General features: G+C 40.6%; 1 protein-coding gene across 6 annotated transcripts in view; it reads left to right on the top strand.

Moving 5' to 3' along the window:
• The window catches only part of PEAK1 (pseudopodium enriched atypical kinase 1), a 317,398-nt gene that overhangs the window by 285,361 nt on the left and 16,082 nt on the right, over window positions 1–15,955 (top strand). For all 6 annotated transcript variants that reach the window (XM_070358573.1, XM_070358568.1, XM_070358572.1 and 3 more), the window contains one exon: window positions 3,011–3,756. In XM_070358573.1, coding sequence (XP_070214674.1) covers window positions 3,011–3,756 — 746 coding nt within the window. The remainder of the gene's footprint in view (window positions 1–3,010; window positions 3,757–15,955) is intronic.

Raw genomic sequence — 15,955 nt, 5'->3', positions numbered from 1 at the left:
TGTCTTTCATCAAAGTTTTTAGTGCCCAAGTAATTTTAGTGTACAAGTCTTACACTTACTTTGCTAAATATTTTTCTAAATATTTTTGATGATATTATAAATGCAGTTGTTTCCTTCATTTAACTTTGGGATTATTCATTGCTAGTATATGGAAATACAGTTGAGTTTTTATATTGATCATAAGTCCTGCAATCTTGCTGAACTGGTATATTAGTTCTCATTTTTTTGTGGACTCTTTAGGCTTTCCTGTGTACAAGATTATGTCATCTGTGAATAGAGATAGTTTTATTTCTTTTCCAATCTGGATGTTTTTATTTCTTTCTTTTTTTTTTTTTCCCATAATTTCCCTGTCTAGGTTCTCCAGTACAATGTAGGATAGAAAAAACAAGAATGGGGATCTTTGTTTTGTTTCTGATCTTAGTCGGGGAAAACCTAGGCTTTTACCATTAAGTATGATTTAGCTCTTGGTTTTTCATAGGCACCCTGTATCAGAACGAGGATGAGCCCTTCTTTTTCCAGCTTGTTCAGTATTTTTATCTTGATAAATATTGGATTTTATGAAATTCTTTTTCTTCTTCCATTGATCTGACCATGTAAGGTTTTTTCCTCCTCTCTTTGTTTTATTTACATTTTATATGACATGGATTGGTTTTTAGATATTAAACCAACCTTGCATTTCTGGGATAAATCCAAATTTGTTGTGGTGTGTTATCCTTTTTATATGTTGCTTGATTCAGTTTGCTAGTATTTTGTGAGGATTTCTGTGTCTAGTAATAAGGGATATTAGTGTATTGGTTTCTTTCTCTTATTTTGTTATATAGGTAATATTGGCCTATCGTAGATTTCAAGTTGGTAAGTATTCCTTCCACTTCTATTTACTGGAAAAGTTAATGGAAGATTGGTTTTAATACTTCTTTAAACATTTGGTAGAATTCATCAGTGAAGCCGATATGGTCTTAGACTTTTCTTGGTGGGAATTTCATAAATTTCTAATTCAATATCTTCACTTGATATAGGTACCTATACAGTTTTGCCTGTTTTTCTCTTTTAGCCCTAAATATTTATTCCTTTAGTCACTCAAGAAATATTTATTAAGCATCTATTATAATTAGGCCCTGTTTCTTAACATAAAGGGTACAACAATGAGTAAAACAAATGTCCTGGCCCTCTTAGAGCTTAGCATTCTCATATTCCTTCTCTCTCTCTGTCTTATGCTGTCTATATATACATATTTTTTTATTTATATGTAATGTAGCTCAGTTCTTTGTAAAAGAATATTGCTACATGCCATTTGTGGGGAAAGAGGGTTCTTAGGTTTGCTTATATATTGTCATAGTTTATATAAACTCTTTAAGTGTTCTTGAAGTGGATTGCATGCATGGGAAATGGAGTTTAGTGTTATTATAATCACAGTTTATATTGGTGCTTCCCCTTGGCATTGCTACAAGGACATGATTTTTAACAAAAACAAACCACCATCCTTATTCATTATCATCCTCAAGACCTTCCAGTGCCTTCCGTTCAGTCTGATCAGTAGTAAGAACATAGATTCCTAGGCCTGCTATAATAAAGTACCACAAACTGGGGGCTTAAAACGAGAGAAATTTATTCTCCTGTAGTTCTGGCAACTTGGAGCAGAAATTAAGGTGTTACCAAGACCATATTCCCTCCGAGATTCTGGGTAGAATCCTCCCTTATTTCTTCTTAGCATCTGGTGGTGGCCATGAATCCTTAGCATCCTTGGCATGCAACTGCATTACTCCAAGCAATGCCTCTGTGACGGCATGGTATTCTCCCTGTGTCTTCATATGACATTCCCCCTTCTTATAAGGACACCAGCCATATTGGATTGAGGCCTACCTTAATGACTTCATTAAGAAGTCATTGGATGCTTGATTACCTTAACTTGATTACCTCTACAAAGACTATTTTTGAATAAGGTCATATTTAGAAGTACCATAAGTATATTTTGGGGGAAAGGATGTAATTCCACCCATAATAGAGCATTATGTTTTAACTCTGAAATATTGAGTGACTATTTCACTTTAATAACATTACTAATTTTAATAACTTTTATTAAAACTTCATGGTATATTTCTAAGTCTTTAAAAAAAATAATGCCCCATCCCCATTATAAGGCCTGAAGGTATCACTGATTCATCCATACATGTTTTATCTTCTAAGCATAAATTCTGGAAAGGAAACAAAGGTGATTGTTTCTGTAACTGAAGCTTGTTGTCAGAGAAGTTCAAATGTAGCATCTCTCAAATCTCAGTTTATATTCCCCCCCAAATAAAACAGAATCATGTAAGAGTTTGTGGGTGATGTTTGAAACAGCAGTTGCCTGCTCATACACATGGTTTCCCTTACCACAATCTCAGAGGTCTTTATACATAGACCAGTTTAAGTGGTGCCAGAAGCCATCTCTGTAGGGAAATGAAATAGCATGGTTTATGAAATTGTGTTTGTTTGTTTTGGATGGAGAATGACAAGTGTTGTATACAGTATAATACAATGTAACTTTGGAACAAAGTTAATAGAATAGTATCTTCTGAGCACCAATCTAGCAGTCTCATTTGCTAATCCCGATTGTTTTTAGTAATGCTCCCAAGTATTTCTTTTTAACCTGCAAATGTTATCCTCTCTCTTCTGTCACAATACAGTTATTTGAGTGTACTTAGTACTCTAGTGTAGTGAATACAGCACTCTTGGGGCCAGAAGTGGAGAATCAGGATTCCTTCTTGAAAGCAAAACCCATCGCCCTGTTCCTATGGCAAGGAAATACTGAGACATTGTTCACATTTGTTGCTCCCATTAGGTCTTGAATTCTACCTTTAAATTTAGCTAATTGTTCTTTGTTTTCTTTTACCGTTCTTGAATTAAGGTGTTAACTTCTTAAATTCTTATGGCTACTACATTTATTTCTGTTTAAGTTTCAATTATGTAACCAGAACGAACATTTTATTTAATTATTCTTTTTTTCTTCTTTCTTTATTCTAAAACAATCCAGGACAATCTAGAGCAGCCATGATACCTCCCAAGCATCCACGGCAGCCTAAGGGAGCTTTGGATGATGTCATCGCCTTTGGCGGGAAAACAGACCAAGAAGCACCCAACGCTTTGCAACCAACACCACCCCCACTGCCAAAGAAAATGATCATAAGAGCCAATACAGAGCCACTCTCCAAAGACCTCCAGAAGTCCCTGGAAACTACCCTTTGTGTCATGGCTAATCCCACCTATGATATCGACCCGAGCTGGGATGCCAGCAGTGCTGGCTCCTCGGTCAGCTACGAACTCAAGGGACTGGACGCTGAGTCTTATGACTCCTTGGAGAGACCTTTGTACAAGGAGAGACGTGTGCCCTCAGCAGCAAACAGCATCTCCAGCCTAACCACTCTCAGTATTAAAGATAGGTTTTCCAACAGCACAGAGTCCCTGTCCAGCCGGCGGGGTCCCTCTGGTAGACAGGGCCGGAGTATCCAGAAGCCACAGAGACAAGCACTTTATCGAGGACTTGAGAATCGTGAAGAAGTGGTGGGTAAAATCCGAAGCCTTCACACAGATGCGTTGAAGAAACTGGCTGTTAAATGTGAAGACCTCTTCATGGCTGGGCAGAAAGACCAACTCCGTTTTGGGGTAGACAGCTGGTCAGACTTCAGGCTGACCAGTGACAAGCCATGCTGTGAGGCCGGTGATGCAGTTTACTATACAGCTTCATACGCAAAAGATCCACTTAATAACTATGCGGTCAAGGTAAGAAAATATTATAAATCTGATTCTAATCCTCTCCAACACACTGTTATTGAGATGGGTGTGTTTTTTTTCCCCTTTTCTCCATTCAGCAAAAACTTATTAAGTATCTGCCTTACACCAGATATTGTAATAGAAGAGGCCTTAACTTATTATCTAGAGGAGAAAACAGATTTATAAAGACAGACTTATAACACAGTATACTGAATGCTAAGATAGAAGTTAACCGAATTCTGTGGGAGCTTAGAAGGACCTTAACCCAGACTCTTGATGCCAAAACATTCTTCTTAAAGTAGGTAATACTTGAGTGGGATTGTTTGCAAAGATTTCCTATACAAATAAGGTCTATTATGTGCCTTTCACTCTCTATGTTTCTGTCTTTATTCCCTAGCAAATAAGAGACCCTTGTCTATCTCTGCTTTCTAAGTCCTCTGCTTCTGAGAGAAATGTTTTTATAGAGGAAGGTAATCAATATTTGTTGATGTACAAGGAACTTTTTCGTGTTATATAATTTAATCTTCACATCAAGTTCATGGGGTTAAGATCTATTTATCCATTTGACAGGTGAGAATAAAGCTTAGGGTCACACAGCTAGCAATTAGTAAAGCTAGGATTTAAACACATCTCTCTGGCCCCATAGCCTACACTTTTTCTGTTATGTCACATCAATTTCTTAAATGTGTATCACCCATTCCAGACAGCCCACTTATTTAAGAAGGCTAAAACTCTTAGCATCAAGAACTCTTGAGCGATTACATTCACTGTAACAGTAAGCCATAGGCTTCATCAATGTAATAACTGAAGCATGGACTTTGAAATCCCAAAGATGTAGATCAAATCCTAACTCTTCCACTTAGCTCTGTCACAAGTTACTCCTCTGAGTGTCAGTTTCCTCAGCTTTCAGTTCAGTTCAGTCGCTCAGTCGTGTCCGACTCTTTGCGACCCCATGAATCGCAGCATGCCAGGCCTCCCTGTCCATCACCAACTCCCAGAGTTCACCCAGACCCACCTCCATCGAGTCAGTGATGCCATCCAGCCATCTCATCCTCTGTCGTCCCCTTCTCCTCCTGCCCCCAATCCCTCCCAGCATCAGAATCTTTACCAATGAGTCAACTCTTCGCATGAGGTGGCCAAAGTACTGGAGTTTCAGCTTCAGCATCATTCCCTCCAAAGAAATCCCAGGGCTGATCTCCTTCAGAATGGACTGGTTGGATCTCCTTGCAGTCCAAGGGACTCTCAAGAGTCTTCTCCAACACACCACAGTTCAAAAGCATCAATTCTTCAGCGCTCAGCCTTCTTCACAGTCCAACCCTCACATCCATACATGACCATAGGAAAAACCATAGCCTTGAGTAGATAGACCTTTGTTGGCAAAGTAATGTCTCTGCTTTTGAATGTGCTATCTAGGTTGGTCATAACTTTCCTTCCAAGGAGTAAGGGTCTTTTAATTTCATGGCTGCAATCACCATCTGCAGTGATTTTGGAGCCCAAAAAAATAAAGTCTGACACTGTTTCCACTGTTTCCCCATCTATTTGCCATGAAGTGATGGGACCAGATGCCATGATCTTCGTTTTCTGAATGTTGAGCTTTAAGCCAACTTTTTCACTCTCCACTTTCACTTTCATCAAGAGGCTTTTTAGTTCCTCTTCACTTTCTGCCATAAGGGTGGTATCATCTGCATATCTGAGGTGATTGATATTTCTCCCGGCAATCTTGATTCCAGCTTGTGTTTCTTCCAGTCCAGCGTTTCTCATGATGTACTCTGCATATAAGTTAAATAAGCAGGGTGATAATATACAGACTTGACGTACTCCTTTTCCTATTTGGAACCAGTCTGTTGTTCCATGTCCAGTTCTAACTGTTGCTTCCTGACCTGCATACAGGTTTCTCAAGAGGCAGGTGAGGTGGTTTGGTAGAATAATAATCATACCCATCTTATGGGGCTGTTTGGGTGCAAGAAAACAAAATACTTAGTGATTGGTATTCACTTCTTTCACTATCCCTTAGCTTCTTCCCTATATTGCTAAGACAGCAACAATCTTTTGAGCCTCAATTTCCTCCTCTTTCAGATGTTTACAACAATGATGACCCATCTACTTTGTGGGATTGAGATTAGGATCAAGTGAGATAATGCATGTGAAAGAGTTTCTAAAAACATAAATCTTTATGTAAATATAACGTTGGTTCACCCTTTGCATAGTCCCTTTTTCCAGATTCTATTCACTGGTTCAAAACTAATTAACATATCTAAATGACTTGTACATGTTAATTTGGCTAGATAGACCAGATGGTATCTTAGTAAATTAATGAATAAGGTAAACTATTGGCCTTACCCATCTTTCAAGACAGAACATATATTTGGACCAGACCTTCAGCTGACTGCTCTCTGCATTTGCAGCACCTAAGCCACTTCACTCTCTGGTGGTACTCAGAGTGACCTTGTGCCCCAGCCCACACTTCTTAAACTGAGGGATAAACTGCAGAGAGAGAATCTAGATTCAAGTTAATACATTACTGTTGAGTCTAAAAAGGCATGTTGAGATTCTGTGTAGTGTTCAAGAGCCGTTACACTAGTTGGAGTTATGGGACCTCATCTATCTCGGGCCTGTATGACTACAGGATCGCCAGTGCAGGATGAATGCCTATTTCAGAAAGGAACATTGAACTATCTGTTCTTTCAAAACAACTGAGAAGTAGGGCTTGACTAACTTTATGTATTATTGCTGTGCAATCTTGTCTCTTTCCCAAATCAATGGCCTGCTATTGATTTCTTTGCTTGTAATGATGCAAAAGCAATCTCCAAAGAACAGGTGGCAAGTGGTTATATACTGAGAGTTGTTGGCAGGTTTGGGAAAGGATGTTTTACACTAAATGGTGAATATAAATGTCTATTTGAAGACCCTCTAGGCATTTCTAGATGTACCCAATTGATAGTACAACCTTAAAGGAATAAGCTGCTAGGGTACTGTGAGCCCTACCTTTGCAGAAATAAACAAAAAAGACTAGTGGTTGGCTCATCAACTTTTTACTGTTTATCTTCTTAAAATTATCCCTTTCCATACTAATGAAATTTAAGAGTGACCAGGCAGGTATAACTCTCTCTGTCTTTTTTAATTGATGTATAGTTGATTTACAATGTGTTAATTCCTGCCATACAGCAAGATGACTCGGTTATACACATATATACATTTTTTAATATTGTTTTCTGCTGTGATTTATCCCAGGATGTTCAATATAGTTCCCTGAGCTATATAGTATAACCTTGTTGTCCATCCATTCCATATGTAATACTTTGCATCTACTATCCCCAAACTCCCAGTCTGTCCCTCCCTCACGCCACCCCTACACACCCCCCACAACCGCAAGTCTGTTCTCTCTGTCTGTTAAGGAGACTAAAAGGTCTTTTAAAATGTTACAAAAGGAAGTTGGTGCTGGAATTTAATAATTTGAAAGTCAAAGGATACTGCTCCTTAAATACCAAATCCACTGTGGTGACAGAGTATTAAGATCTTAACTTTGGGTGTTGTCTTAGTTTGCTCAGACTGCAATAACAAAACACTAAGAATGGATGACTTAAACAACATAAATTTATTTTCTCACAGTTGTGAATGCTGGAAAGTCCAAGATCAAAGTTCCAACTGATTTAGTTTCTAGTGATGGCTCTCTTTCTGCCTTGCAGATGGCTGCCTTCTTTCCAACTCCTCACATGGCTCAGGGGGTTGGAGCTCTTTAGTGTCCCTTCTTGTGTGTGCTAAGTCACTTCAGTCGTGTCCAACTCTGTGCGACCCTGTGGACTGTAGCCCACCAGGCTCCTCTGTCCATGGGACTCTCCTGCTGTGTCCTCCTCCAAGGGATCTTCCCGACCAGGGATCGAACCCACATCTCTTATGTCTCCTGCTTTGGTAGACAGGTTCTTTACCACTAGGGCCACCTGTGTCTCTTCTTATAAGGACACTAATCCATATCAAGGCCCCACCCTTTTACTCTCAGTTAACCCTAATTACCTCTTTACAGGTCCTATCTCCAAATATAGTTAACACTGGAGGTTAACACATCAACATATGAATTTGAAGGTTCATGATTCAGTCCATAGCATTCTGCCCCTGACCCCCCCAAAAAAATTCATGTTCTTATCACATGCAAAATATGTTCAATCCATCCTAACAGCCCTGTAGGTAACTCATTCTAGCATCAACTCTAAAGTCCAAAGTCTCATCTAAATATCATAGAAATCAGATACATGTAAAACTCAAGGTCTGATAAATCCTGAGGCAAATTGCCTCCCCAACTATAAACCTATGAAACTAGTCAAGTTATATGCTCCCAGAATACAGTGGTGGGCAAGCATGGGATAGACTGTCCCATTCTAAAAGGGAGAAATCAGAAGGAAGGAGGGGATGATGGGTTCCAGCAAGTCCAAAATCTTGCAAGACAAATTCCATTAGATATTAAGCCTCCAGAACAATCCTCTTGGACTCAGTACTCTGTCTTCCAGGCCCACTGGGGTGACAGAATCACCCGTGTCTCTGCTGGGCACCCTGATCCTTTGGGTCTTTGTAAGGACCCACCCACATGACTGCCAGGGCAGCCCGCCCCTGAGGCACTGGAGAGGCAGCCCGGCCCTTCAAAACCAAGCAGGAACCAGCCTTGCTTCTGGGCCTGTGGTGGGAGTAGCAGCCCTGTGGTGATCCCTGAAACACCTTTTCAGGGTCATTCTTCCCTCTCCTTAAAGAACAGTGCATGTTCACAGCTAAATAGCTCTAAGACCCATTAGCCTTCCTTCATTCCACCCAGCTTTCTCTGTCCCTTTAGTTCAAACTGACAGCGCCTTTGCCGGTGTAACCCCATCTCTCTTTCTGGCTTCTGCTGAGGTGGCTGATTAAGTCCATGAGTCACAGTCTGTCTCCTTATCAAATGGCTGTTCTGCTACACCCTTAGTATTCTCTTTAGAACAAGTTTTCTCATTTTTTGTGGTGTGGGTTGGCTGTGAGTTTTCTAAATCTTCAAATTCTGGTTCCTTGTTGCTTAACAATTCCTTCTTCAGCTCTTTCTCCCTCTGCACTTCACTATAAGCAGTCAAAAGGAAGCAAGTTGTTCCTTTAATACTTTGTCTCTCAGCTAAATATTCAATTTCATTGCTCACAAGTTCTGCCTTAACAAAATGCTGGAACAGAGTTTAGCCAAGTTCTTTGCCATTTTTAAAGAAATCTCACCTGTTTTCCTAGTTTCTAATAAATGTTCCTCATTTCTGAGACCTCACCAGAATCACCCTTAATGTCCATATTTCTAGCAACAGTCTGTTCATAAGTTTCTAAGCTTTTTCTATCATGGCTTTTAAAACTCTTTAAGCTTCTACCCAATTCCGAAGCCACTTCTTTCTGCATTTTGGGGTACTGCTTACAGCAGTCCCCTACTTCTCAGCAACAAAATCTTAGTCTGCTCGGGGCCACCATAATAAAATACCATAGACTGGATATATTTTCTCCTAGTTTGGGAGATTGGAAAGGAAGATTCTCTTCTTGGCTTCTTGCTGGGTTCTTATGTCCGCAGTTGGGAGGGTAGGGGAGAGAGTATGTCACATTGGATGTTGGGGCTTTAACATTTGAGTCTTGAGAAGACATAATTCAGTTCACAGCTTTATTCTGTTTTTCATTCAATGTGACTATCTTTATGATTTTCCCTGGTCTTAAACTAAAAGACATCACAACATAGAATAAAGGAAAGTAGTCAGCTAATGTGAGTCCAAATTCTCTATCTGTCATTGTGTATACCCAAGCAAGTCATATAAGCTCTCTTGATTTTCACTGCCCTACCTACCTCATGAGATTGTTATAGGCATATGTGTTTATGTAGTGAAACTGTTTTTGTAGATTATGAAGTATATATAAAATATAATAAAATAATGCATTAGTGTTGTTAACAATAATGGAAAATTACTTCTCAACATTCTTTTGGTCATTCACTATTATTCTTCATTAATATTAGGCACTGCTGCTGCTGCTGCTAAGTCGCTTCAGTCGTGTGCGACTCTGTGGGACCCCATAGACGGCAGCCCACCAGGCTCCCCCATCCCTGGGATTCTCCAGGCAAGAACACTAGAGTGGGTTGCCATTTCCTTTTCCAGTGCATGAAAGTGAGAAGTGAAAGTGAAGTCACTCAGTCGTGTCTGATTCCTAGCGACCTCATGGACTGCAGCCCACCAGGCTCCTCCATCCATGGGATTAGCCTGAGCATATTTTAATAGGCTCTGCACTTAGATATTTTCTTTCTCATTCCTTCAAAGTCATAAACATCTTTCCTTAAAATTATGAGAGAAAGCTACTAAGTGTAACAATCCTTCAGAATTTTAGTACTGCCAAAAATTGGAAACAAACCAAGTGCCTGATATTAAGGAAATAATTTAATAAATCATGGTGTGTTAGCCCAATGGAATGTTTTCAGCTATTAAAAGTGTTATTATGAAGATTATTTAAAATCATGGAAAACATTTTTTACATGGATTAAGTGTCACATTAAAATAGCAGAATAACAAAAACTGTGCTGCTGCTACTGCTAAGTCGCTTCAGTCGTGTGCGACTCTGTGCGACCCCATAGACGGCAGCCCACCAGGCTCCCCCGTCCCTGGGATTCTCCAGGCAAGAACACTAGAGTGGGTTGCCATTTCCTTCTCCAATGCATGAAAGTGAAAAGTGAAAGGGAAGTCGCTCAGTCGTGTCCGACTCTTAGCGACCCCATGGACTGCAGCCCACCAGGCTTCTCCATCCATGGATTTTCCAGGCAAGAGTACTGGAGTGGGGTGCCATTGCCTTCTCTGACCAAAAACTGTAACCATAACTTAAAAAAAAAATTGACCTACAAAATGGTAATATACAAATGATTTCTGTGTTAGAGTAGTAGTGATTATGGACAGTTTTTATTTTGTTTAAAAAATGATGTCATAATGTCTTTTCAGTGAAAAAACTAAGGAATTGAAGATTATGGATTATTTGATAGTGAGCTTCTTGAAGGCACAGGTGTCCTTACTTATTATCTCCATAGGGCCCATCCTCCGAACACAAATTATAAACAGCTCCTGCTTCATGCTACCCAGCTTTGCACTCATTAATTCCTCTCTTTGGACTGCTTTTCTGGGAAGATCATTGTCTGTACAGGTAACCTATTTCAGAATCACCTGTGGGATCCTCGTTAAAAATGTGCTTACCTTGATCCCATCTCACACCTACAGAATCAGCATTTCTGGAAGTGAGGCCTGGGCAACTACACTGTTAGCCAGCACCTTCAGGTGGTCCCTCCACAAAATTTCGGGACTGTTGATATAGCGGTTAAGAATTTAGATTGTTGTCAGAAAGGCTTGTGTTTAAATTTGTACTCTAGCTATCTTATGAACTGTGTTACCTTGGCCCAGTTACTTGCCTTTTCTAAGCCCATTGTCTTTATTTGTAAAGTGGAGAAAATACTGGATTCTCGCTAAAGCCGTTGTGAAAAATCACAAGAGTCAGTTGTACCTGGAGATGTATATAGTACTCAGAGCATCATTTGACACAAAGTAAGCTTTCAGTAAATGGTAGCTACTATTTCCACCACTCCATTCTCATGTCGGAGAAGGCAGTGGCACCCCACTCCAGTACTCTTGCCTGGAAAATCCCATGGATGGAGGAGCCTGGTGGGCTGCAGTCCATGGGGTCACTAAGAGTCGGACATGACTGAGCGACTTCCCTTTCACTTTTCACTTTCATGCATTGGAGAAGGGAATGGCAACCCACTCCAGAGTTCTTGCCTGGAGAATCCCAGGGACGGGCGAGCCTGGTGGGCTGCCGTCTATGGGGTCGCACAGAGTCAGACATGACTAAAGTGACTTAGCAGCAGCAGCATTCTCATGTACCTAGAAAACTTCTCATTCAATCATGTCCTGCTCTTTGCCACCCCATTGACTGTAACTCACCAGGCTCCTCTGTCCATGGAATTCTCCAGGCAAGAATACTGGAGTGAGTAGCCATTCCTTTCCCCAGGGGATCTTCCCAACCCAGGGATCAAACCTGCATCTCCTACATTGCAGACAGATTCTTTACCATCTGAGCCACTGGGGAAGCCCAGAAAATATAGGAAGCCTATATTTTCTTAAAAATCCAGCTCTGTGAATTTTTTTCTCTGGTCTTCTGAGAATATGTTGATGGCTCCTCTCTGTGTACCCACTCTATACATAGTGGATTTCTCTACCACTGTTCTATCATGCTACAGTTCTACAGTACTGTACTGTGCTATGCTAAGTTACTTCAGGCATGTCTGACTCTTTGCAACCCTATGGACTATAGCCCCCCAGGTTCCTCTGTCCATGGGATTCTCCAGGCAAGAATACTGGAGTGGGCTGCCATGCCCTCCTCCAGGGAATCCTCCCCAACCCAGGGATTGAGTCTGCATCTCTTATGTTGCCTGCATTTGCAGGCAGGTTCTTTACCACTCGCGCCACCTGAGAAGCCCATTCAATACTACCATTACCCAATTAAAGTAACATGCCTCCCCTCCCCACTGTTATACTTGAGCTTCCCTGCAGCAGGGAACGTGGCTTGCTAATCCATATATCTTTATTATATTATTAATCTAATATCCTTAGCATTAGACAGCATTATATACTAATATAATATTGCATACATAGTGGGCATTCAATAAATATTTCTTGACTTTTCAGCAAACATTGACTGTATAAAACATTGTAATATCTGAATGCGTTTACAGAAATACATATGAATAAGGCAAAAGCCTTGCCCTCAAAGAGCATGTATTCCAGTGGGAAGGACAAAGGCATAAGTAACTTTTAAACAAGACATTATAGTAAAGGTTAAGAGTGGTGTGAAGATGTAAAGATAAAGATTAATAAATGAAAGAAGTCATTTTAACATTGTTAAATCTCAGGGCCAATAAAAAAAGGGCCTCTAGAGTCTACTTCATATTATTCTTAGGGGCAAATACAGTATATGGAGAGAATAGTGGAAAATGGAGCTGGGAAGATTTGGGACCAAATTTAGAGGCTTTGATTGATGATCTTAAGAGGTTAGCCTTTATTTTGTGTTTTGTGGGAAACCATTAAGGATTTTTAAACAGAGAGATAACATAAGATTAATGATTGTAGAGATTAATGGTTTTAAAAATAAACTGTGGTGGAAAAGTTCAGAAGCATTGGAAGCAGGGAAGCCAATCATTATGCTGTTGTAACAGTCCAGGTAAATAATGATGAGATCTTGCAATAAGACCATCAAAAAAAAGGGACAGGTGGTGAAGGAGCCAAGGTAGGCAATTGACCACCTCTGGTGAGTGCCTGGATGTAGGATGAGGGCACTGATGCTAAGATTTCATGAAGGAGCAACCCCAGGAGGATGGTGATGCCGTTAACTGAAATATGAATCAGAAAAGCCAGAAAGATGAGCTCTCTGTGTAGTGTGCCCATGGGACAGCCAAGTCAAGAGAAAATGTGTAGCCAGATAAATACATGAGTTTGGTACTCAGAAGAGAGGTCAAGGTTACCTAGTGCTCTCATCAACTTGATTTAGTTCAAACTGGGAATGTATGATATTGTAGTGGTAGAGTCTGCATATTGGGAAAAGGCCCACACAGCTAAGTGACCTAAAGCAGGAGAATTTGAAAGGGATATAGCAAAGGACAAAGAACCCACAGATCAGAGTTGAAGATTCAGGAAGGTGTGAGCAATATAAGGAGAAGGCAGGAGTTGAATCTCTGGTAAACCTCAAAAAAACACAAAAAAATACAGTCTTGGTAGCAGCGGAAGTGGATATCAAATGCAGTGAGTTAGGGAAGTGTGGAACAGGGAGGCTGAGGAGACAGTGAGCACAGTGCATTTTTAAGAGCTTTGGTGAAGAAAAGACCACATTGATTCCTAGACAGTATTTAACCTTCAGCTCCTGTTTGTGTCATTCTTGTCTCCTTTTATCCCCTCATCACCATTTGGTGAGCCACCATGCAGTAGATTGGACCGTCTGTCTCTGTGGCTGCATGTTGGCTGGCTTCCAGCCCGTAACTTCTCTGTTCTAAATAAAATCCACCCTACTTTTGCCACCTTTCAAAGGATCTGGGTAGCCACTGAACAAACACGTAATCTTCAAAGTGCACTCATCAACTTTCAAACGGCAGGCCTTCGTCGTTCCAAACAGGGAGAACCTGAGAACAGAGAGGAACAATTACTTTTGCGTATCGTCATCAACTTTTATGGCAGGCTGCCTCTCCATTCCTACATGGAGCTTGTCCTATTAGATCATACCTGAATCAGGGGAGTAGCCCTGCTGTTCCTCAGTGTTAGCCTTGAGTGGACAAATGACAGCTTTTTGCCTAGAAGCAGGGTGGACAGTTGGTAAAATTATGGCTCAGTGTCCATAGGACATTCTTTTTCCACTGTTGTTATGAGATCATTTTATAACAAATGCTGCTATGTGAGACCACATGAGAAATTGATGAAATTACTTTGAGGAAGGCAATGAAAATCTTTTGTAAGCAAAAGTATACATTTCTGACTTATTTTTGCAGCAGTTCCAACTCTGTGGTAGTAGGTATCTTCTTTTTTTAAAGGAGTCCTGGTCTTTGTTCTCACAGAGAGAGCACACAAAGCTCAGTGAAGGTGCTCACTTCCCTATTGCAGCAGTGGAGCAGCTTCTTTTCTTCCAGCTATGCCAAGAATCTTGTTAAAAGCTTGTAATAAAGTAGAGGTGAACTGTGAGACCAACATCTTTTATTGCATTTTGACTCTGGAGTCTCCATTGATCTCATTTGGGTGGTTGCTGAGAAAGCAAGACAGTAAATGAAAAAGCATTAATAGGAATAACTGGGATTGGTAGGAATTTACGACTAGATCAGACTATAGGATCAGGCAGTTAATTGCTGGCTTAGTGACAAGGAACCAACTATAGCGAGGAAACCATTTTCATTTTCATAATGCAACACAAATGTGCCCAACGTTGGACCTTCCCAGAAAGCGACTGATCAGCAGCCAGCTCTACAGACTCATAGCCACCCTAGGTCAGTGTCCACTATATTTCACTGCTGAATGCATACAGAAGTGCCTTAAAGTCTCTACTGGAAATTGGTTTCAAAAGGACAGATTTGGGGTACTCATGTAAACCAAGAATCAAAATGAACTGTCTAGTGGGAAAAGAGCCACAGCTTTAATTAATGAAGTGAGAGGACACAGCTGAGAATTATAAATTGGGATTCAAACTAATAGAATTCCTAATCTGGGCCCTCAGCAGGTTGTTCAACTGGTTTGTGCCTCCGTTTCTCCAGTGTGATCATCCTGGGTGTCACCTGTTCAGCCTAAATTACTGGCTCAGGAACACACATGAATTTCTTTTGCTCCATATGCTGAGTGGGAGCATAAAAAGAATTCAGTGCATACAAATCACAAATAAAATAGTGAAATCTTATACAGTTGCCTTCTTGAATTTCTTTTCTAGACTCCAAAGTGTTGGGGGGTGGGGGGGACGGACATGCAAACATTTTTACAGCAAGTCAAGCTGTAAAATACCTGGCCTCCTGACAGGTCTCATGGCAGATTTCTACAGCACGGAGTTCTGATTCCTGGGGGCCCAGACAGTACTTATATAGTAAACACTTAATCCATTTTGAATATGATTGTAACAGCACTGAGCATGTATGGTCTTACCTCTGTAGTAGCAAGTAAGGCCGTACTCCTCCTGGACAGATCAAAGAATTGAGATCTATCAGTGATCAGCCTGTATTCTCATTGTGAGGTCATACCTAATACTGAATATCAATTTAGAATTCGCCGCTTTTCATTCTTCGCCCTTTCCCATATGCTGCTGTGCTCTGGGGTGATGTGACAGAGTAGCACAGATGGTACAATGCATGTGCAGTCGTCAGCGTGTATCATTTCTGTCCCTCTGCCATTCATTCCTCGCAACATCGTCTCACTTAAGGTTCACTGAGGTCCTGTAAAGTGCACAGAGCAAGCTGGAAATGGGAATCCCTGCTGATAAAGTGGAAGTCAGCTGAAGGCACACTAGGCCAATTGGGCCCATAATAGAAAAATAAAAGCTTATGTAGAATATTTTTGAAGAGTCCTGTGTTTTATACCTATTGCTTCCTTTGGAGAAAAGGAAAAATTGAATGGAATGACAAAGAACAGTGTTGTTTTGTGTGGGTTTGTACAGCACAAAACCCCTGAGCCTCCAGGGCAGC

The sequence above is a fragment of the Bos mutus genome, chromosome 21 (assembly GCF_027580195.1).
Source record: "Bos mutus isolate GX-2022 chromosome 21, NWIPB_WYAK_1.1, whole genome shotgun sequence".
NCBI lineage: Eukaryota > Metazoa > Chordata > Mammalia > Artiodactyla > Bovidae > Bos > Bos mutus.
Note: the sequence above shows the minus strand (reverse complement) of the source record. Positions and strands in the feature narration are given on the sequence as shown.